This window comes from Stenella coeruleoalba (assembly GCF_951394435.1).
Source record: "Stenella coeruleoalba genome assembly, chromosome: 6".
Classification (NCBI taxonomy): Eukaryota; Metazoa; Chordata; class Mammalia; order Artiodactyla; family Delphinidae; genus Stenella; species Stenella coeruleoalba.
The window spans coordinates 93,389,507-93,412,963 of record NC_137151.1 but is presented as its reverse complement, the minus strand read 5'-3'; the positions used below and the strand labels follow the sequence as shown (position 1 = coordinate 93,412,963).

The 23,457-nt window shown below is 45.1% G+C and overlaps 1 protein-coding gene across 3 annotated transcripts in view; it reads right to left on the bottom strand.

Annotated features, from left to right (window-relative positions):
• Positions 1–3,311: 3,311 nt before the first annotated feature.
• AOX1 (aldehyde oxidase 1) overlaps positions 3,312–23,457 on the bottom strand; it is a 69,651-nt gene continuing 49,505 nt past the window's right edge. For 2 of the 3 annotated variants that reach the window (XM_079924058.1, XM_079924059.1), the window contains 10 exons: positions 21,929–22,156; positions 17,184–17,279; positions 14,992–15,120; positions 14,226–14,300; positions 12,757–12,809; positions 11,418–11,532; positions 7,488–7,553; positions 5,204–5,392; positions 4,404–4,571; positions 3,312–3,444 (listed from right to left, as the gene is read on the bottom strand). In XM_079924058.1, the coding sequence (XP_079780184.1) occupies positions 3,394–3,444; positions 4,404–4,571; positions 5,204–5,392; positions 7,488–7,553; positions 11,418–11,532; positions 12,757–12,809; positions 14,226–14,300; positions 14,992–15,120; positions 17,184–17,279; positions 21,929–22,156 (1,170 nt within the window). In that variant the 3' untranslated portion in view covers positions 3,312–3,393. The remainder of the gene's footprint in view (positions 3,445–4,403; positions 4,572–5,203; positions 5,393–7,487; positions 7,554–11,417; positions 11,533–12,756; positions 12,810–14,225; positions 14,301–14,991; positions 15,121–17,183; positions 17,280–21,928; positions 22,157–23,457) is intronic. The other variant, XM_079924060.1, reaches the window with a different exon arrangement.

Genomic DNA, 23,457 nt, shown 5'->3' with positions numbered 1-23,457 from the left:
TTGTTCTTTCAATTCCTTGTGTTTGATTTTGGATGTGCCACTTCCGGCTTACCTTATTGCCTCTGGGCTTGCTTAATTGCATTTTAACAAGATCCTCAAGTTATTTGCGTGCATTTTAAAATGAGAGAAGCACTACGTAGTATCAGACAGACAAAAGGATAGGTCAAAGTGATAGTGTCTTCCAGGCAGAGGACACAGGCAAAGGTTCCAAAGTGAGAAATAGAACGGGAAGTGCTCACGGTAAAAGAGAGGGGGTTGTGAGATAATGCTGGAGAGGTAGGCAGGAGCCAGAGCACTGAGGGTACACACGCCACCTTAGGGACTTGGAACAGTATTCTGGTGGGATGAATAGGAAGCCATGGCAGGATTTGAGGCAAGATCGTAACATGATCATATTGTGTGTGTGTGTGTGTGTGTGTCCATACTTCTACACATAACTTTGGCTTTAATCTGGAGAATGGTTTGGAAGGGAAGCAAAATGAACACAGGGCAAAGATGAGGAGACTACCGCAATAGTCAAGTTAGAAATAATGATGGCTCGGGACAACATGGGAACAAAGAGAGTGAGAGGCAGATGTAAGACGTTTCTCTGAGGTGGGATTAACAGGACTTGCGCACCTGGATGACGGAGCATCTCGGATCACTCCCTCCTTCCCCCCAACCCCAGGCTTCGGCTCAGCGTCTTGTGGATGGCTGCACTGACAAGAAGATCTGTTTGGGACCCATTAAGATGGAGGTGCCTTTGAGACATCCAAGTGGCAGTGACAGGCAAGTTGGGTTTTCAGAGCTGGACTTTGAGTGAGAGAAGCCCAGGCTGCAGGCAGAGAAGCCACAGGAGTGAAGGCACCCGCCAGGGAGAGGGAGTGAGATGAGGACCCAGGGCTCCCTGGGAAATCCCAGCATTTATAGACGTGGGCTGGAGGAGGGGTTGGCAAAGGGACAAAAAGAGAGGGGGAGAAAGCAGAAGAAACAGAAAACCTGGGGAAGCCAAGCTGTGAGGATCCCAAGAATGTGCCCTCCTTTGATCTGTGTCACCACAGCACAGGGTGAGACTTTAAAATGGGTCAGTTCGTGTTACTTCTCTGCTCTGCCTTTCACTCAGATTAAAAGCCACGTCCTCACAGTGGTCTCAAGGCTCTGCTTGTCTGCCCCTCCCCGGGCCTGTTCTGGGCTCACAAGCGCCATTTCTGTCCACAGAGAGGCAGGCACACCCCCCCGGCGCGGACTTTGCCCCCAGATGCTCCGACGTGCTCTTCCTCCAGGTACCTTCTTGGCTCAGACCCTCACCATCCTCATCCCCAGACCTACCAGCTGCAACCAGCTCCAGGCCTCCCTCACTCTCCGTCGCCTTAACCTGCTCTACTTGCATCGTTCCCTCAGCACTCGGCTCCTTCGATCACACTCTGTAATTCAATTATATTTGTTATTTTCTGTCTGTCTCCCCTGACTAGATTATAATCTTCACAAGGGCAGGGATCTTTGCTGACTTGGTTTACTGTTATGTCCTAAGTGACTAGAACAGCGCCTGGCACATAATAGGTGCTCCATAATCATTTGTGATATGAATGAGAAAGCCTGCTCTTTAAAGGGTTTTAACGTAACCATGTGTAACCGTAATAAGAATGACCTTAGTCTTTAGTCCTAGGTCACTGAAGAAGTTTTGCCGTCTTACCTGGCTCTGGGACAAGAGTCAAGAGTTGCAAGTGTGACAGGGAGAAGATATTATACTCTAGTCTCTAGTCCTTTATACATCAGTGCCGATGTTTGGAGTTTTTCAGTGATTCTGTCTTGCTGCTTGGTCCACTTTGAGGTTTCCCGTCACTAAAGGCCACTGGGATATATTTCTTATGAATCTCACAACTTCTCACTCTTTTCCTTGTTTTCTGTTTCTCACATGCCATAAAATTCACTCTTTTAAAGTGTGTGTAATTCAGTGGTTTTTAGTATATACACAGGTTGTTCACCCATCATCACTATCCAATTCCAGAACGTTGCCATCAGCCTGAAAAGAAACCCTGTACCCACTGGCCATCACCGTCCCATTCCCTTTTCCCCTCAGGGCCTGGCAACCATTAATCTACTTTCTGTCTGTATGAATTTGCCTATTCTGGACATCTCATAGATGGAATCATATTATTAATATGTGGCCTTTTGTGCCTGGCTACTTTCACTCAGATAATGTTGTCAAGGTTCATCCATGCTGTAGCACGTATCAGTATTTCACTCATTGTATGGCTCAGTAATATTCCCTTATATGGACATACCACATATATCAGTTTATAGAGTTGGGCTGTTTCCGGTTTGGGCTATTCTAAATAATGCTATGAACCTTTGTGTACAAGTTTTTGTGTGAACATACGTTTTCAATTCTCTTGGGTATATATGTAAGAGTGGTCATATGGTAATTACGTGTTTAACTTTCTGAGGAACTGCCAAGCTGTTTTCCAGAGGACCTGCACCATTTTCATTCTCCCCAGCAATGGATAAAGGTTCCAATGGCTCCACATTCTTGCCAGCACTTACTATTGTCCATCATTTTGATTACAGCTGCCCTAGTGGGTGTGAAATGATACCTCATTGTGGTTTTGATTTGCATTTTCTTCATGACTAATGAGTTTGACCATCTTTTCATGTGCTTATTGGCCACCTGGATGTCTTTGGAGAAATGTCTATTTAATTCCTTTGCCCATTTACAAATTGGGTTATTTATCTTTTTATTGTTGAGTTGTAAGAGTTTTAAAATATATTCTGCACAGTAGATCTTTATCAGACGTACGATTTGCAAATATTTTCAATATTTTCTCCTGTTCTGTGGTTTGTCTTTTCAATTTCTCATAGTGTCTTTTGAAGCACAAAACTTTTTAGTTTTGATTAAGTTCAATTTATCTGGTTTTTTCTTTGGTCCTACAGACTCTTTAGACATAGTGCCTAGATCCATTCTGACAAGAAAAAGAGGGTGATAGCAGATGGGGACAAATGAGAAAATGATAACTTTACAGTTCATACTAATAAAGTTACTTAGAAAACCACCTTTCACTAGACAGTATAATTTCTGTTGGTGAATACAAGCCAACTATGAATTACATATAAACCATCATCTTCCATTCCATTCAGCTGGATGGATTTAAGGGACAGAATAATAAAGAATACCATTCTAGAGGAAACCAGTTAGCATTTATGCCATTTAAAATATGATTTCTAAATTGCTTAAGCATATCTATCAAATTCCAAATGGAACATTTAAAATTAGCATCCTATAAAAGCAATACTCTGTGAAATGATTTCTGAACTGTGAAAATTTGTCTTTCAGACCCATCATCCTAGAGCATTGAGACTGGATAGATTGCTTTGTTGGAAGAGCCACCCCATCTTCGCCAGAGGTTTGTATTTGGTTCATATGGGTACACTCCAAGGAACATAGGATCCAGGTTCATCTCTTGGAATCTGGAATAAAAGGACAAGTTTGGATGTTTGCAACTTGGAAAATGTTTGTGATGTGTGACAAATAGCAGACTATAAAATAGGATAAAAACCACCCAGAGGGTGACCAGGACAACGAGAGGTCTGGCCATGACAGTATGAGAAATGTGGAGGAATCCAGGAGGAGACCGAGGGTCAGGCGAGGCAGGACAGCTATGAGAGTCATCTCATGCTTGAAGAGGGACAAAGGAAAGGTGGAATCAGCCTCTGTGCTTCTCCAGAGGGAAGCGGCGATTTGTGGGGTTTAGGAAGAGCTATAAGGGGTACCGTGAAGAGCCCTCATGAGAGGAGGTATAGGACGGGGCTCTCCCCTCAGTATAAGGAATAACTTGTTTACAGTCAGAGGAGTCGCTGGCAATGGCATGACCTCCTCCCACAATGAAAAAGCCCACTGGGAACGCCCAAGGAGAGCTGAGATGTTTGCTCAGCTGGAGGGGGGCGGGGCGGGAGGGGGTTGGCTTGCAGGAGGGATTCCTGCTGCTGGGGGTTGGGAAAGGGCCCGTCCTACTTTGTGGTTCAAATGAGGAATGGCACATACTCCCAGTGGTTTGGAAGGAAGTTTAGTCTGTCCTCTAAACTTCCTTCCGAGGAAGTTAGACTGTGGAGGTGGCCCAGATTCTCGGCCTGGGATTCTTGGGTTCAGGGCACGGTTCCTGAACTTTATCCCCGACTAATGTGTCCTGGGAAGGGAACAAAACTAATAAGGAGGAATATACAATTGATGAGTGAAGAAATGAAGGATGAACCTTCCTTTTTTAGTGGTGTAGAACTGAGCCCCACCGCAGGCAGGCTGCTCTCCTGCTCAGATGTCTTCAGGATTCCTGTCACCTCTTCTTCCGTGGAAAACCACCACGGTGGGTTAATGAAACTTAACCACAAGGACAGGGGAAAAAACAAGTCAGACTTGCATGAGCAGAACATACCATTTTTGTGAACTTGTCTTCACAGGCCATTCTAATCTTCTCTGGGGTCAGCGGACTATTGAGCTTCAACGGTCCAAACAGCCCTCTCTCCTGTCGTGCTGCACTTACCGCGTCCCGGATGGCGAAAAACACCGAACACCCCAGGAATATCCCAGACTCTCCCAGACCCTGGAAGGGAAACAAGTCAACTAGATTATGACTCTCTCTTTCTCTCTCTGTGTATATATACATATGTATGTGTATTATGTATATGTGCATCTATAGGTACATATGTGCATGTACAGGTACATAAAGTATTAAATATTACATGTACAACTTTTTCCTTTAAAAAGCTAATTCACTATTTTAACCCAGTATTCCCATTCTTAGGATTCCAGCCTAAGGAAATGATCCCAAATGGAGAGAGCAGATATAGGCATTAAGATGATTATTGGCATGAAGATGAAAAATCAGATAACCTGATGGTAATAGTAGTTTGTGTTGGTCTCCACGATTTGGAGTATTTTTTAAAAACTGTATAATGTTGTTAAATTACTTTAAAATTAAAATGTGTTGGGAATTCCCTGGTGGTCCAGTGTTTAGTACTCCGTGTTCCACTGCGGGGGGCACAGGTTCAATCCCTGGTTGGGGAACTGAGATCCTGTAAGCCGCATGGCGGCCAAACAAAAAAAAATGTTTAATAGGGCTTTTTTCCCCTACAATCCTGGCAAAACCCCCAAACAACCAAGAGATGAATGTAGCCCCTCCCTCCTGGCACAGATACCACGTAAACATGCATTTATTCATAGAGCACAGCTTACCTTAGACGAATACAGGGTATTTGAGTTTTGAGACGGAGGCAACAAAGAAACGTGCAACTCCGTGGGGACGTCACAGATGGCAGGGATCTTATATTGGTTTGGGCCCCGAGTGTACAGGACCCCCTGAGGAGAATAATTCAGTTCCTCTATTGTATAAAGTCCCACGCCTTGAATAAATGCACCTTCAATCTGAGGCAAAAAATAAATAAAAATAAAAATTTCCATATATGAGAAGAGACAGTCAACAGTAACATTTCACCTTCTTGCTGTTAGTCTGAATCTTAAAAATGCAGTTGAAGGGGGTTTTCAGCATGTCTTGGAGTATGTCTCCAAATGTTTACTTACAAGTTCACCTCGAAGCATGTCTGAACATCTTAGTGAACGCTAAGTTCACTCAAAGGACTTGAGTTCGAATCTCAGCCTGGCATTAAAATTGCAGCTCTGGAAGAACGCTCAGGGAGCCCGTAGCCCAAATGCCCTGACTTTTTCTGCCTACAAGGCAGATGAAACGCTCTCTGACTGGTTGGCGACAGACCCCAGCACCCCAGGAAAGACTCTCGGGGCTCCGGAACCTTAGCAGCTCCTCACTTACGAGCCTGCTGGCCTCACATCTCTGGACTCAGTTTCCTCGCTTGTAACATGAAGGGTTCGAACCGTGTGCTTGCTTAGCTTCCTTTACAGCTTTAAAATGCTCCAGTTCTGGGCTTCCCTGGTGGCGCAGTGGTTGAGAGTCCGCCTGCCGATGCAGGGAACACGGGTTCGTGCCCCGGTCCGGGAAGATCCCACATGCCGCGGAGCGGCTGAGCCAGTGAGCCATGGCCGCTGAGCCTGCGCGTCCGGAGCCTGTGCTCCGCAACGGGAGAGGCCACGACAGTGAGAGGCCCGCGTACGGTAAAAAAAAAAAAAAAAAAAAAATGCTCCGTTTCTTAGATGTCAGCACGTGGACAAAATTACCTTTCCACATAGACTTCTTTTTTTTTTTTTTGGTACGCAGGCCTCTCACTGTTATGGCCTCTCCGATCTTCCCGGACTGGGGCACGAACCCGTGTCCCCTGCATCGGCAGGCAGACTCTCAACCACTGCGCCACTAGGGAAGCCCCACACAGACTTCTGATTTCTGAGTCTCTTCTTCCTTTCTTTCCTTCCTGTGGCCATTTTTTTCTCCACCCATCTCCATCCTCACTTCTATCTATTAGCAGCGATGTTCTTCTCTACCACGATGTTAGAGGAAGCTTCCTAACACTCCAGACTGCTCCCCGGGCCAAGTCCCCTCCCCCTGCTAAGTGAGGTGCCTGTCTTTGGAGGCTTCCACCAGCCCGGCCCTCTTCTGCTCCCTACCTCCAGCCTCACATCCTGCTCCTGGGACATGGGTAAGCACTGCCACCAGCCTCTCCTCACTGCCAGCCATGAACACAAGGTGTGCAGAATCTTAGCTCTTTCTTTAGGTTGATTTCCTCCACTCTCCTCCCACCCGGAACACCTCTTCCCGATCATTCTTTGACTACCTGGTCCACACCACTTCCTCCCGGAAGCCTGCTTTGACTTCTCCAACCCATACATTCTTCCCATTCTCCAGTCAATGTCCTAATTGGAGAGTCCCTCAGACTATACGCTCCATTGCAAGTAGGGAGCTGAATGGCCCACTGGGGTTGAGGCAGGTAAAGAAAGTGAGTGAAGCTTCCAGAGAGCATGTGACTCTCTAAAGAAGCAGCCAATCAACTTTTCCTCGTGGAAATGTAGTGCCGGTGTTGGCAAATTTTCTGTGTTTCCAAGAGGTGCTAGCCATTTGAAAATTCATGTAAAATAGCTTGTGATTTTTCAATCTTGTTAATTAGTTCAAATTTAAATTTTAAAATGTCTGTGGGCAAAATAGGCTACCCATCAACAGCTGCTGTAACTATTTGACGTTTGTTATCTCAACCCAACATTAAACTCCCTGAAGCCAGAGCCCATCATCTCCCCAGGATTCAGCACTAAGCACTGCATTCTACTTCCAGCCCACAGGTATGGGGCTCACTTTTCACCTCTAGGCTTAGTCCTGCTCATTCAGGCTCCCCAGTCACAGACTGTATGTTTCTTCAAAATCTACCTGAAACACCTTTGTCCCCTTCCCTTTTTTAAACACTAAGAGATTTGAGTTCCGTGGCTTTCCTGAACGGAAGGATTCTGAATAAAGGGATAGAATAAGAAGACGATGAACAAGCCAACGGGATGTGTTCCTGGCAGATCCCCCAGAAGTTTTGACTTTTACAAATAGGGAGTCAGGAAAGTCAGTTCCACATACCTGGCCTACGTCAAGGGCCGGATTTATACTGCAGCCAACATCCATGACAATGTCTGTTCTGATGTTCTAGTAATTAAAAAAAAAGTAAAAACGTTTAGTTTAATGAATACAACTTGGGGAGACAAAGTCGAGAAGCAGTTCCTGTCAGGATGGCATTGGAAAAGAACCTATCTTTGGGCCACATTATATTTCAGGAGAAAGAAGCAACAAAGTTTACTATGTATAACTTTCAAAGTTATATAAATACTCAACCAGCTTAATCAGTGATATTTTTTTTCTTGGAAAAAATAGGAGAGAAAAATATTTACTTGACTTTGATTCCAGCTGAGTGATGTAACATATTCAGTTTAATCCACTACAACAAATAGAACATATGCCACAGAAAACAGGAAGTGTCTATGGCCCTCCTGATCCTTGTTGCAAAACTCTGTGGCTACCACACAACCCCACATTCAGAGTCCAGCTGGCTGGGTGATAGTTACTGAATCAAGAGCTCAGGGCACATCAGCAAAAAATCTGTTATATGCTATTGTACATTTTTCACTTTTAGAGCAGAGCAGAGATGAAATCTAACATTACCACCTTGGTGACCAAAAGTTCTCTGATAACCTACGAATGAGGAAAAGGACAGCAGGCCCAGCCAGGCTGGTGGTGACACCTTTGCTCCCCAGCAGGTCTGTACCTTCTTTTCTGTGACGTATGGTCTTTGTCATGACAGATTCTACTTATAATTATGAATGCAACAAAGGAAACCCAAGAATTTCCTTATTTGATCTGGGACTTTCATCTAGCATTTTTCTTAAGTAAATTAGATAGTGATCTAGAATGTTTTACTATGATAAAACTTCAGGTACCCACCCCTCTTGTTTAAAGACACAGTGAAATGTAAATTTCTCTTCCACACCAGTCAGCAAGGCTGGTGGCCTCTTCTAGGAGACCAGTGGCCTCAACTGGAGGCGAGCGGGGGTGCTCTCAATTCTGCAGTGTTAGTGAAGGTTTTGCTTTCAAGGCTGTGGACTTACTGCTGTCTGCACTGTCATCTGATAGGGCTGTTCTAGGCGGTGGCAGCAGACTCCACGCTGGCCCCCACCTCCCCGTATTCACGTTCTCATGCAGCCCGCTCCCGCACTCTACCAGGGGTGGCTTGTGTGGTCAGTAGGATATGGCAGGAGTAATAGTTCATCACTCCGAGACTAGGCTGACTCTGGCTTCTGTCTTGGGTTTTATCTTAATCATCCATACTCTCTCTCTCTCCTTTTCCTTTGGACCAATCCCTCACGGGGAACCAGCTTTCACGTCCTGAGGACACCGAAACATCCTATGGAGAGGTCCACGTGGTGAGGAATGGAGACCTCTGGCCAACAGCCAATGAGAAACTGAAGCTTCCTGCCAACAACCACGCAATGCAGCTTGGAATCGGATTCTCCAGCTGCCACTGAGCCTTGAGATGACTGCAACCCTTGGCGGTAGTCAACAGCTTGGCGGTAACCACATGAGGAAACCCAAGCCAGAATCACCCCAATAAGCCACTCCCAGGTTCCTGACCCTCAGAAATGGTATCAGCGAATAAATGTCTGTTAAAGCAATTCCATCAATATGAAGAGAATTTCTGAAAAACAGGCCACAGGGAGGTCCGTTAGTGGGATGTCACATTATGGCCTTTTGCCTTGGGGTGATACCTAACCTGAGCCTCAGATCTAGCTTATATGAAGACATCTGATAAGGCTTCTCGTGCATCTCTTAGGATTGTTCAGTTAGGCTTCCCTGGTGGCGCAGTGGTTAAGAATCCGCCTGCCAATGCAGAGGACACGGGTTTGAGCCCTGGTCCAGGAAGATCTCCCATGCTGCCAAGCAACTAAGCCCGTGCACCATAACTACTGAGCCTGAGCTCTAGAGCCCGCGAGCCACAACTACTGAGGCCGCATGCCACAACTACTGAAGCCCTTGCACCTAGAGCCCGTGCTCCGCAACGAGAAGTCTCTGCCATGAGAAGGCTGCGCACTGCAATGAAAGAGTAGCCCCCGCTCGCTGCAACTAGAGAAAGCCCGTGCACAGCAACAAAGACCCAATGCAGCCAAAAATAAATAAATAAATTTATATAAAAAAAAGATTGTTCAATAAATTATAAGAGCACACCTTAACATTTAACACCAAGGCTAATTATTACCCAGTTCTTAGATCTTAACAACACCAAGGCATATGCAAGACACAAGGAAACCCAAATGATTAAGTTTTCACCAACATTTTCTTCGAGGGAGGGGGGATGTAGAAATCAGTTAGCATGAGAGGACTTTCTACTGAACTCCCTAACACAGGACAGCTACTGTAGCATGAAAAGCATGCTTAGAGAGATCACTGGCCCCAGTCCAAGTTTCCCCAAAAGTAATCTGGTTTGAATCAGAATCCTGACAAGCTAGATACTTGAATGGGCAGATTGAATAAAGGTGTAGGTGCAGTAAGGGTGTATATACTTTCAAAGATTAGGCTGACTACAGCGTAAAAACATACAGGCTGGAGACATATTAAATGCAAGCTTATATTTGATCATGATCCAAGATGCAGGCACGAAGGATGTTTGGAAATATCAAGAACCAGAGCTTGCCTCTGGGTAGCTTTTGGGCAGATTATCACATGACAGTTGTGAGGGTATCACAGTCCCATTTAATCCATCGATGATCATTTATTGTTATTGATAGTGGCAAGGGACTTCATTTACCCTCAAAGGCCCAGCTACAAGAGGAGAAACTCTGAGTCCTTGAAGCAGGAGCGTGTGTGTGTGTGTGTGTGTGTGTGTGTGTGTGTGTGTGTGTGTGTGTGTGTGTGTGTGTGTGTGTGTGTGTGTGAGAATCTGTGTGAGCATCTCCTCATAGCTTTTTTTTTTTTTTTTTTTTTTTTGCGGTATGCGGGCCTCTCACTGTTGTGGTCTCTCCCGTTGTGGAGCACAGGCTCCGGACGTGCAGGCTCAGCAGCCATGGCTCACGGGCCCAGCTGCTCCGCGGCATGTGGGATCTTCCCGGACCGGGGCACGAACCCGTGTCCCCTGCATCGGCAGGCGGACTCTCAACCACTGCGCCACCAGGGAAGCCCCATAGCATTTCTTAAAAGCATAAGGATGCTCTTAAACTATCTAAAAAGCAGGACCTAGCTGGACAAAAGATATCAAAAGCTGGCCACCAGCTCCCCTGGGCTGGCCCTTGGTGCTTGTTAGCAGATTGTGGATGCTTATGAAATCCTTCAAGAACGCCATATGGGGCTTCCCTGGTGGCGCAGGGGTTGAGAATCTGCCTGCTAATGCAGGGGACATGGGTTCAAGCCCTGGTCTGGGAGGATCCCACGTGCCACGGAGCAACTGAGCCCGTGCGCCACAACTACTGAGCCTGCGCGTCTGGAGCCTGTGCTCCGCAATAAGAGAGACCGCGACAGTGAGAGGCCCGTGCACCGCGATGAAGAGTGGCCCCCGCTTGCCACAACTAGAGAAAGCCCTCTCACAGAAACGAAGACCCAACACAGCAAAAATAAATAAATTAATTTATAAACTCCTATCCCCAACATCTTCTTAAAAAGAAAGAAAAGGATGCCATATGATGGCATTTCATGGAAGAGGAAGCCCCCTGTAGGCTGTGTTTCTACATCGAAGCCCCCTGTAGGCTGTTTCTTCCTTGAAGCCCCCTGTAGGCTGTGTTTCTTCCTTGAAGTGATTTTTTTTCCTGATTCCATTTGGAAGAGCAGGGGAAATAAAGAAGAGAGGCTGCCAGTTGTTTTCCACATAAAACACCGAGGCAATTGCTGAGCTTCTATCTTCCTTGGTAAAACAGACAAATTATCCTTAGGCCGATTACATGGTGCCTCTCTGGTGCTCAGACAGATGGAACATGTGGAAAATAGATGTATCTAGAGTTCAACTTGAAGACCTTCCCAACTGGTACTGACCTTATGAGCACCTGTCAGACAGTCTATCTCAACCTCGGAACAGGCAGCTCCATAAACAAAGTATTCGAAAGGACGGCCTTCGCCTGTCTCCCAGTTCATGTTCGACTCATAACCCCTGGAGGAAATAGAATTCTTGAGGAGCGTTGTTAAGTGATCAAGTCCCCTAATTGCAGACCACATGATTAAACAGACCCGTTAAGAGCTATGCTCAATTTGTATGCACAGCAAACCAGAGGAGTGCACAGGTACAATGATGTGTAGCACATAATACATGCAATAAGTCTGCTGAATAAATAAATATTTACTTCTTTCTTATTAAACTTGCTTTGCCTGATAAAAACATGAAACCACTCCCTACCACTGACTCCTTATGCTTGGAAGTTAACTGCTGACTGTCTGGATATTCATCCTATTGCTTTGGCTAATATTGGGTCATGTAATCCTATCGTCATCAGATTTGGGGGATTCCACCTGGATTTTACACCAAACACTGCATCAGAGGTGCACGCTTGCCAGTTCACCCGTCTGCTGGCTCTAGGATTCAGCCTTCTGTGCGAGGGATCAGGCCCCTTGGCTCTCATTCTGTGCCCTACTCTGGTCGCTCCATCAGGCACCATGGCCTGCTCTGTTCCTAACTGTTCTTTAAGAACACCAAACAAATGCCATGATAGAGGAGAAGCATAGGCCAGCAGCTTGCCGGTACTTTCTACCCTTCTCTCCTCTGCTCCGCCCAGTCTGGAGGGGCTTATTCCTGAGAGCCAATTCCTGATAGCCTGGGACTCCCATGACAAGTGACAAAGAGACAAAATCAGGTATGACTCTCTATATCACTCTATTCTCTGGTGGCTTCCACTGTCCATTAAAATAACTCGATAAATTGACAGATTCTTTTCCAAAGTGTCTGAGTTCTAGTTGTGCCGCATCTTGACAACACACAGTTATCGTCAAATTCTTATATTTTGCCAATCTAGAAGGTGTGAGATGGTATTTATCTTATTATGGGTTTAATTTGCATCCCTTTTCCTTCATTTCCTAACTTAAGGGACACACTGAGTTTTCAACAAAAGGTCAACCACTGTTGTGGGTTCCAAGCACTAACCCCCAGGTTAGTACTTCCCAGTATGATTTGAATCATCGATTCAGCTGTATTTTATTTCTGTGTCTATTTTTTCCCAGGCTTTCTGGAAATTTGGATTAAGTAGCACCTAAATGTTCTTTATAACAGTGGGTTAACACAAGGTACAAAATCATTTTTTGCCAAAATGGCAAACAGAAATGAAACTTCCCCTCAAGATACCGCTGCCATTTTCCATAGCATGCGATTGAAAGGACTATTTACCTGAAGTATCCAGTAGCTGAAAGACTAATGCTTTCATCAAAAGCAGCCTGTGCCTGGAAAAGAAGAATACAACGTGATGCAATAAAGTTGTTTAAAGTAAGAATCACTCGAGACTTCAATATTAATTTTACTCTGTGTTAAATAAAGTGATCGGTAGTAATAACTAGGAAGGACCAAGTTTAATTTATTCCTTTCAGCATTTTCCATCTCTATAGGCATTTATGGTTCACTGCTTGTAGGAATAGCATTTGTTCAATGCATATCATCATAATAAACGACTCCCATGGTATGTGACACTTATAGATTGGACTATTGGGGGCAACACATGTTCTGCTTATAAAGAATTTCACTCAGTCACCTGGTAAGACTTAGCCTATTAACACAGAACATTTCAGGAAAAAATGGGTGGTCAGACATTTAATTTTAATATCATGTATCCATAACAGACTTAGGAGAGGGGTACAATCTTACTAAATTGTACCATTTACACCAAAAGGGTTCTCCTGACTCTGCAGTGTACACAGTTGACTAAGATACAAAATGATGCCCCCAAGTCTGAGAAAGAAAAATGTGAGAAGTGCAACCATTACAGAGGAAAGTGGGCTGAATGGCAGCATTTTTTGATGGTGGAGGACCAACTCTCTTGCACTGCATTTCTCTCCATCTTTCTCCAACCAGACTCTCCCAGGAAGCACTGGGCAAAGGGCAGAAATAAATATGCCCAGAAAGGATTGACAGCTCCTATAGATATGAATTATAGAATGAATCCTAACTCTATGGAATAGCAGGAACCATTTCTAAGTAAGACTCTCCAATGTTATTTCCTCCACACCAGTGCTTTAATATGACTTGACATCCTAGAACTGTCAGCCTTCAGTGGGTATCCATTCCACACCACCTGGTACTTTAGAACCTGTTACTCTGAAAAGTTTCCTAGTTGACTTTAGAATGTGTGTCTTCTCATCCAATTAGATTTTAGGTAGATGAAAGGAAAAGGTTGAATATTTCCATTCCATTTAGTGCCTACGACTTGCTGAATATATACCCAAATGGCTTGGTTTCCTCTGTCTAAAGAGTGCTTATATGATTTTTACTTTTATAAAAAGATTCTAGTGTTATCTTCCAATTTTAGGAACAGGGGAACCCCCCAAAAAGAACAAATAGGTGGACTGCTATTATCTAGAAAATACCTAGTTTCCTTAGGAAGAAACATTAATTAATTCTTGATTAAAACAAGAGTTCTGGACACAAGAACCATCTTTTCTCTAATAGAGAATTGTCCCAGATGTAGGAGTTCCTCCATCATGCTGTGATAACATCTCCACATGCCGAGAGCCAAGGGCTTCTATTGATCATGATGTAACCGCAGTACCTTTTAATGTGCCCTTTCTACTGGTATTTGATTCACACGTCTCACTCTCCTCTCTTTTTTTTCCTAACATACAACACAAAGTAACAGTGGTTCTCACCCAGTCCTTCCAAGTGCCTCCAGGATTCTTGCTGATGATGGGTTCAAGGCGTTTTAGAAGAGTTTGACAAGCGTCCTAGGGATTATTTTTTAGTTAAAATTATGACCAGAATGTCACGAGAACAACAATTTCAAAAACACACTATTATGTGCTGTTATATAGGCTTATTTAAGAGGAGAAGGAAGACACCAACCCCGTAAGAGGTGGGGTGAAAGGTCTCATGGAGTTGGGGGTGAAGCATGAGCTGGTCTTAAAGACAGACCGCCTGGGATGGGGGCCGTGTAAGCCCTGCTAAGCGGTCAGGACTTAACAGAAACGCTGTTGATAAACCACCGGTCACTGTTTTCAAGCACAGCACGGTCAGATTTATTTTGTGGGAAAGCTTTCCCTGGCTGCAGGAAGCCAGAGTGAAAGGCAATGAAACTGGGGTGGACAGACAGAGGCTCGCAATGGCCCTGACAAGAGGCGCGAGTTTGAACCAAAGCAGCCATGGTACTGCAACCTGGAACTGGAAAGAGACATTTCTGAGTAGAACTGATAGGGCTTGGGGACCAGTGAGCTGTCAGGAGTGAGGGAGAAAGGAGGTGGCATCTCCCGCTCGGGAGAGTGGCCAGTCCTGACACTGACTGAGCCCCCGACTGGGGGAAGGCGCAGTTTTCCCCAAGAGGGTGTGGGAAGGAGACAAGAGCTGGGTTGATTTGCCAGATCTTCTGAGCTCCAGCCTTGACGGGGTTCATGATTTGGGTGCCACTGCAACGATTTTTACCTTTACTGCCAACCCATTGAGATCGGCCACCACGGAGCCTCCAGAGATGTTTGCATTAGGGACGGTTTCCGTGCTTGTTCCCCGAAGGTGGATGTTGGACAATGGCATCCTTAATTCACGACTGGCCACCTGGATTTTGGAAGAGATCTTCTTTCACTTTTCTTTGGTTAGTCATAGACCCGTGCACTTAGCACATGATAGCATGTGTGTGGAACACCCCCATGCCCGACTGGAACAAGCGGCAGGACCACGAATTCTTCCAGCCACAAGAAGTTCCTCTTGTCTAAGACCCTGTAGCTAGTCTGGCCCCCCAGCCCTGAGCACACTTTCTTGTTCTTTGACTTTCTTTTGTGCAATAGCACCAGGAAGAGGAGGTGAAGCCCCAAGCCAAGCCAGGAAGAAATGCTTCATGTTTTCATCATCATGAAATCGGCACCTTCAAGGCCCCTCCTACCTCTGCACTCTGCAAAATTCTAGCAAATCTGACTTCATCAGAGAGGAGATGCCTTATGCACATTTCTGGAGATGCTCCAGGAAGAGAGCATTTCTGAGAAAGGACAATGGCTTTGTTAAAGCAGCTGCACCAACCAGAGATCCCAGAAGTACATGGTGCCAGTGCCACTGGCCAACATAAGGACTTAGCTGGCTGCTAGGTTCTTCCTTTGTGTTTAATGATGGGGCAAAATCATACTACTCATCTCAGCTGGTTCCACATTCTCTTTCCTGCTAGCAGTATGGCTTAGTTGAGTTTGTCCACAATTACGACAGGGGCATAAGGCATACAGAGCCCTCCCCATCACTGGCTTTCAGAAGACTGCCTATACCAAGTGCATAGGCTTAGAACAGAAAGGTTTCTGGTGGCCCAATAAGGAAAACACAGAAGTCTCACCCCAGAAAGGGGGACAGGTATGACCACACAATTCTCAAGCGAGTGATAACATGAAATAAAACATATATTCAGCACCTCTATGATCAGAAAAGTGCAAATTAAAGCAATAATGAGATACTTTCCTCTATTAAATTATCTAAGTTTTTTTTTAAACAATCCATAATGTACAATGTTGGGTAGTGGTGTAACGTGATGGATACTTTCTGGAAGACAATTTGGTAATGTGGCGAGTGACTTAAGATATATTCTGTGACCCAGTAATTCCATTCCTGGAATTTATTTTAAAAAAAAATCATTGGTTTGATCACAGGCTTATGGACAAAAATGTTCACTGAAGTGTTCAGCAATTGGGGATGGCTAAATAAATTATACAGACATATACATGCAGCATTAAAAATCATGATTGTAAAGAATTCTTAATGACAGGAGGAAATGGTCACTCTATATAAGGATAGGTGAAAATCCAGGATATAAAATTATATAAAAAGAATGCTAGTGATTTTTTGAAGAAGAAAAAACGTCAAAATAGAGAGACCCCAAAACAGTGATTATTGCTAAGTGGTAGAATTGTGCAGGGTTTTCTAAAATAATGTTTGCCTTTCAAATGTTTTATAATCTGTAATATTACAATAACTAGCAAAATAGAAACAGTAGCTAAAAATTATTCTAAAATAATTGAGCGAAAAGAAAACTGGTAGTTCGGTTAGAAATATCAAATGTGTTTTATACTATCAGTTGTTCAGAGTCCTTACTATAAAAAGGGCAAGAGGGAGATGCAAGAGGGAAGAGATACGGGGACATATGTATATGTATAACTGATTCACTTTGTTATAAAGCAGAAACTAACACACCACTGTAAAGCAATTATACTCCAATAAAGATGTTAAATAAATAAATAAAAAATAAAAGGTTGGGGAACCCTAAAAAAAAAAAAAAGAGGCATTAAAAAAAGGGCAAGAAACAATGCAATACATGAGAATTTCTAAATCTTTTTATTGCCCAGCAAAGGTTCAAAAAAGACAACACACTTGTTAATATATCCAAAGGAAAGCAGCAAATGACCAAACAACCTTCTTTAGCAGTAAGACAACCAGAGGCTATTCTACCACATTCTTTCAGGAGGGTCAGTTACAAAACTGGCTTGTTTACCCAGTTTCTGTGAATAGCTTAGCAGTTGAAGTAGTCAAAGCTAAAGTCTCCTATCCTTCTTATTTGGGAACAGAAGATGTACACTCCAGGTTTCTCTCTCCTACACATATCTACAAGCACACATCCGACTTAATCCAATTATCTGCATTCTTACCTGAATCATTTTAGTGTGGACCCCCTGCCCCATTTCAATTCCACCATGAGTCACCAGCACAGACCCATCTAGATAAATGTGAACCAGGGCAGCAGCCTAAGCAAAAAAGATGAAAACAGTTGCCACGATCTTTTTGATTGATATTATCACATATCTTGTCAATTAGAAAACCTTTTCCCCGTAAAGCATCCCCTCCCTCCTTTCCCTATCTGCCAAAATAAACGCAGACCCTTTCCCCATTGTCCTGAGAGCACTGAGCAGAGCCAGGGCAAGGCTGGGACAGGTGCTGCCTCATGATCGTCCCACAAGAGGCCAGCTTGTCGCTGGATGGCTGTGAGTCTGGGGCAGGATTAGGCTGCTTACGCTACTATTTCCTCAGTAGAAAAGCTGAGCGCACTGGTACCTTCAAGGATCCCCCCTACCCAGGGTGGAACAATAATCTGGATTTGGGTGTTTTGGGGGAGAGGGTGTCGTCAGTTTTAAATGCAAAGTTAAGTATAGATAGTTTGGGGAAGAAGGAAGACTTGTTTACATGAACACTTATCCCCATAGTTGTAGGTATGTTATAGAGAAGCAAAAATAAAAATCCAAATAAGATGGGGCAGATAGACATTACATTTTTGCTGCAAAATGAGCTAAGCCCACCCTCAGTCATCTTGGCCCAGAGTTATAGGACTTTAGAGTTCGAAGAGAACTTCGAAGTAATCTTATCTAACTGCACAGCTCCCACAGGAATACAGAACGAACCAAACAGCTAACATAGAATAAAAGGCTGCTGTGGTCAGAAACACCCAGGCTCTAAGCTAAGCATGTTTTACAGTCGATAGGAATGTGCCTTCTTGCCAAGTCTGCCTGTGCTAAACTAGGGGGTATGGAGATGGGCCAGGAGACTGAGATATCCCAGGAGACTGCAGAAAATGTGAATGGCGTCTTCACTTTGAGTCTCCAGTATACGAGCAATATTAACAGCATATGGTCCTAGAGAAAAATGCTTCTACTGGTTCCACTGTGATTCAGGGGGTCTCCAAGGCACACCTTTACTGCTGCTCAACTGGGAAATGTCAGCCTCTTAGATGTAGTCTAGGCCAGCCAGGGGTCACTAAAAGCTATCGGCTAGGTTTCTTAATATCTAAGCTTCTATGCAGAGTGGCATAATAATCTAGGATTTGTAAAGGCAGGTCTTCAGAAAATTCTGGTAACAAGCTAATTTCCATTTAATGAAGCTAAAATTTTTAAGCCTTGCTTTACTCACTTAGATTACTTATAAACAACCCTGGTCAGAAGTGAAAGTCAAAGGAACTGCATGTCAATCACCAGATATGCCCAAGGAAAGGAGTGCATTCCTAGATCGATTCTTTGCCCACCAGAAGGACCTTTAGAGCCACCTGTGGGCCATGGGCCACACTTGGAGAGCTGCCTCTTTACTGGCATCCAAAGGTTCACACTACTCTAGCAAATGACACGCAGAAGCCTCTAGCATTCCAAATCAGGCACTTTGACAGTGAAAATGGGCTCTATTTACCTGGTCAGCTGGTATAAACTAGGGATGTATTGAGAAAATGGGGACATAGGAGCACTTTCTCTGAGGACAAAGGCACCTACACTCACAGCCCAAGGGAGAATCTTAGAACCTTAGGAAAGGCATCGTTGCCAGAATAATCATATCCAAGTGCCTTGGGGAGACCCAGCAGAGCACGTTCTACTGTCTGTTGACATATCAGTCCTGGAAACACTGTCTTGTGCTCCTGGTCATTTATTCTCTAAACAATAAAGATAAGGAGTGACATCCTCTACAGAGCACCCGGGGCGGGCTGCCCAGGGGTTATGCACCAGACGGCGGGGGGATACCAGCTGCAGCGGCTGCTCCTGGGCTCTTTGTACTCTGCTGGAATGTAAGCCCCCTGAAAGGAAAGTCCATGTCCTAAGGCATCCTTTGCAAAGCCACATAGTAACCCATGAGTAGTAAGTACTCAATAAAAGTTTGATAAATGAATTGGCAACAGCATAGCCATTTAATCTGTTCCTCAAGCTTGTAGACACTCTATTTGGCCTCCTTGGCTCTGCCAGCAATTCAGAAGTTGCTTGTGGGTGAAATGTGTAACTGGCACATGTGATTGAACTACAAGTACAGGGGATTGTGCATTTCATCACGTGTGACCCCGCTGGCAGCAGCGCTCTGCCTGTGTGTCAGGGCAGCATTTCTGTCTGAGACTGCTGAGAAATTGTCCCACGTGCTGCTGCAGGCTTCTTGGGCCACTTACAATGTCGAATTCGGTTCAGTTAAGTGGTACCACCGGGTGGCTCATGGTTAGCGCCAGAAAAGATAATTCTGCAAAGCTGCATCTGCGAAATCAGCACAACTGGCACGTGGGAACAGAGAGTTGTCCAATATAAACTTGGAACTTAGTCTGTGAAATGTAAGTCCTCAAGCAATGACTGCTGGTGTTGGTGAGACATGAGCTTTGACCCAACAGATTCCCAAAATGTCTCAGCCATTCAAACGTTTGAGTTCCTCTTCTGTGCCAGGTGCCGTATGAAGGCCCTGGGAATACAGAGGTTCATTAGATACTGTGCGCACTTCAGTGCTCTCTCTAGGAATTAAATATAATGCAGGTGAGGCACCTGAATCCCACCTCAGTTCCCCCCAGAAGGTGCTATGGGGGAGCAGCTTGATGTAGCTACAAAGCACAGCTTCTGGAGCCTCTGAGACCTGAGTTCCAGCACCGGCCCCGCCTCTCACCAGCTGTGGGACTCTGGACAAGTGATTTAAGCTCTCTGAGCCTCAGTTTCTCATCATTAACATAAGGTTACAAATCTTATAGATTGCCCTGAGGGCTGAATGAGATAAAATCTAAAAGAACTTACAACATAGTAGGTGCTCAGTAATTACCGTTAATTTTTATCTACCTTTTGAGAAATTTCTGATGAGGGAAATGGGACAGACCTAGTCTCCTGTGGAGGCCAGGTATTAAGTAATGGCAACCATTGAATAGAGACAGCCTGCCATGTCTACCCACAGCCTAACGCCCCCAAATTTCCAGAAGATTCATATACAATGGAAATTGTTTTCTGCATGATCCTGGTCGGTGTACTCAAGGACAGACGGCCCAGACTGACCTCTTTGCTGGCCGCTGGCTAATCAGTTTGCCCCAAAGCTATATACAAAGCGTCACTGCTCGCTAACCCTTTTCTAGGGATAGTTTTCCCCCTTCCTTTCCTTTTTAATAACCTTGTTTTTGCCTTTATTCCTCAACCACAGCCTCTTGACTCCCTCATCTGAGTAAACTGTAGGCAGATGACTAAACAACATCTGTGCTGTTGCCATCGTAAACAGGAGAGGCATAGGAAGGCTGCACTCAGATCGCCACTGTGTTATGTGCCCCTCTGCGTTAACCCACCTACAATCAAAGCTGCATGAAAACGTTCTGGTGATTTCATCCAGGCTGAGTCAGGATAGATGGGTGAATGATGGGTGTGGAAACGGGGGAAGGGCCTTCCTGCCTGCTTTTCCTGGCCTCCCCATCACACGGCCTACACACTAGTGCTCTTCACGGCCCCACCCCCACTTATCCCTATTCTGTCAGCGCTCAAAACACACACCTGCCGTACCTTCTTCACGGTTCAGCCAAAGGCGTGAACTCTGCGAAGGGGAGGGACTACTGTTTTGAGGGCTCTGCCACCTCATCCACATGTATGTACAGATACACATACGGACACGTAAGAACGTAGGGAACAGGGTTCCCACGTCCCTGCTGTACAATGAGCGACAATGAAGACCACCAGCTGTTCGGGGTAAGTTCCACTCAAGAATGAAGAGGTGGAACCTGCAAGTGAGGTTTAGCAACCGAGCAGGGAATTCATTTAATCAATTAAAGAAAGTAAGCAACAAGAATAGATTTTTCAGGACTTCCCTGGTGGCGCAGTGGTTAAGAATCTGCCTGCCAATGCAGGGGACACGGGTTCGAGCCCTGGGCTGGGAAGATCCCACATGCCGCGGAGCAGCTAAGCCTGTGCACCACAACTACTGAGCCCGTGTGCTGCAACTACTGAAGCCGATGCACCTAGAGCCTGTGCTCCGCAACAAGAGAAGCCACCGCCATGAGAAGCCCGCGCACCGCAACAGAGTAGCCTCCGCTCGCCCCAACTAGAGAAAGCCCACGTGCAGCAACAGGACCCAACACAGCCAAAAATAAATAAATAAATATATTAAAAAAAAATAAGAATAGATTTTCAGTCCTCCCCGTGATACCTTTAATGGCTATAAAGTGAAAAAAAACTTCGATTGTTTGAAAAGATATTTAAATGATTTATTTTTCTGAATGTAATTTTCCCCAGCCCACCAAAAATGGGAGGAGCACCGAGTGCCTTGCAGCTTCTCGTTACTATTCCATTTCCTGTTTCTATCTCACAGAATCAGAGTATCTGAAGAGGAGTCTTGGGGGTCATTGGTCCCCCAATACTTAAGTATTTTATACTTAAGTGATATGGGCCCACAGTGAGCTAATTCAGCTGTTCAATTCCAAGGCCAGGAATAGGTGCTGGGTCTCCCAATTTCCCAGCAAGAATGCTTGTCACCAACCCTGGGGAAGTGGGCAAAGTAGCTCTCGTCTCCTCTGGAGAAAAACTGGTTGGACGGAGCACAGCTCTGGGGAAGCTGAACAGTTAGACATTGCGACCATATGGCTAATCCACCTCAATGGAAAGTTTCCTCAACACCTTTTGATTTGTCTGTTTGGAGAACTGACCTGACCAGCAGCAACTGATCCAAGGCCGACAGGGAACTTCAGGGGGACCATTGCCAGCCCCTTCTTCTTCCAGCAGTTCTCCGAGTTGAATTTTTCTACGGCTGCTTTCCTTAGGGCGTAGGAAGACATGGCCATGCATTCTTTCCAACACTGGATCAGGTTCTTGGCATTAATCTCTTGTTTGTAGGGTGTTTGATCAATTTCCTTATACATGTTTATCGTTCGGACCTACAAAAGAGAAGGAGATCAAAAGGGTTGGTGGGGCACTAGGCAGACATAGTCTCTCCCACCCACTGTCCTCCTAGTCAAATTCTGCTCATCATAGAAAACCCAAACTGAGTTCAATCTACTCCTTGCTGAAGCCTTTCCCAACACATAACATCTTCCTCTTCCTCTACTCAGAGCCTCTATCAAATGTGTTAGCACTTATATGCCTTTGATGCCGCTCCTGTGTTAAGTTCAGAGGAAGGACTCCTTTCCTCATATTTCTTATATAACTCAACAGTGCAGTCCAGGTACACCGTGGACTCTTAATTCCAGTTGTACTTGTGAGTATCTGTTGAAAGGTAATGCTGAATTTAATTCCAGGCTACATGATCCGTGTGATTTCAATTTTCAGATGCTGAAGCAAGAGAAGACCACTCACTTCCAAACAGGAAACTATGAAAGTTTGTTTAAATATAGCCCATAACTAGGATGAAAAGCCAATTAAGTGATTCTACCCCAGGATGTCTGAAGCAGAGTAGAATTCTTCCTGAATTCCCAGAAATTGGTGACTAAGGCACCCAGCTGAGAACAAAAGGTCAAGTACTTCACATTTGCAGCTGAGAAAACTCTCAGCAGTTGAGGCCAGCCCTCTCCCCAAGCTGACAGGGGTCATTACAGACATATCTTCTTCCCATCTCCCCCTCCAAAAAGTCCCAGATAATTATAAAAGGATGACTGGAAATTAGTGAGCTGTGCCATTTTGGGGAAGGTGTTTTTTTTTGTTTTGGGGGGTTTTAAAAAATATTTATTTATTTATTTGGCTGTGCTGGGTCTTAGTTGTGGCACACGGGATCTTTAGTTGCAGCACACGGGATCTTTAGTCGTGGCATGCAGGATCTTTAGTTGCGGCATGCGGGATCTTTAGTTGCAGCACGCAGGATCTTTAGTCGTGGCACGCGGGATGTTTAGTTGCGGCACACGGGCTCTTTAGTTGCGGCACACAGGATCTTTAGTTGCAGCACGCGGGATCTTTAGTTGCGGCATGTGGCACCTAGTTCCCTGACCAGGGATCAAACCCAGATGCCCTCCATTGGGAGTGTGGATCTTAACCACTGGACCACCAGGGAAATCCCTGCTGTGGTGTTTTTTTTTTTTTTTTTTTTTTTTTGTGGTACGCAGGCCTCACTGTTGTGGCCTCTCCCGTTGCAGAGGCTCCGGACGCGCAGGCTCAGCGGCCTTGGCTCATGGGCCCAGCTGCTCCGCGGTATGTGGCATCTTCCCGGACCGGGGCACAAACCCGTGTCCCCTGCATCGGCAGGCAG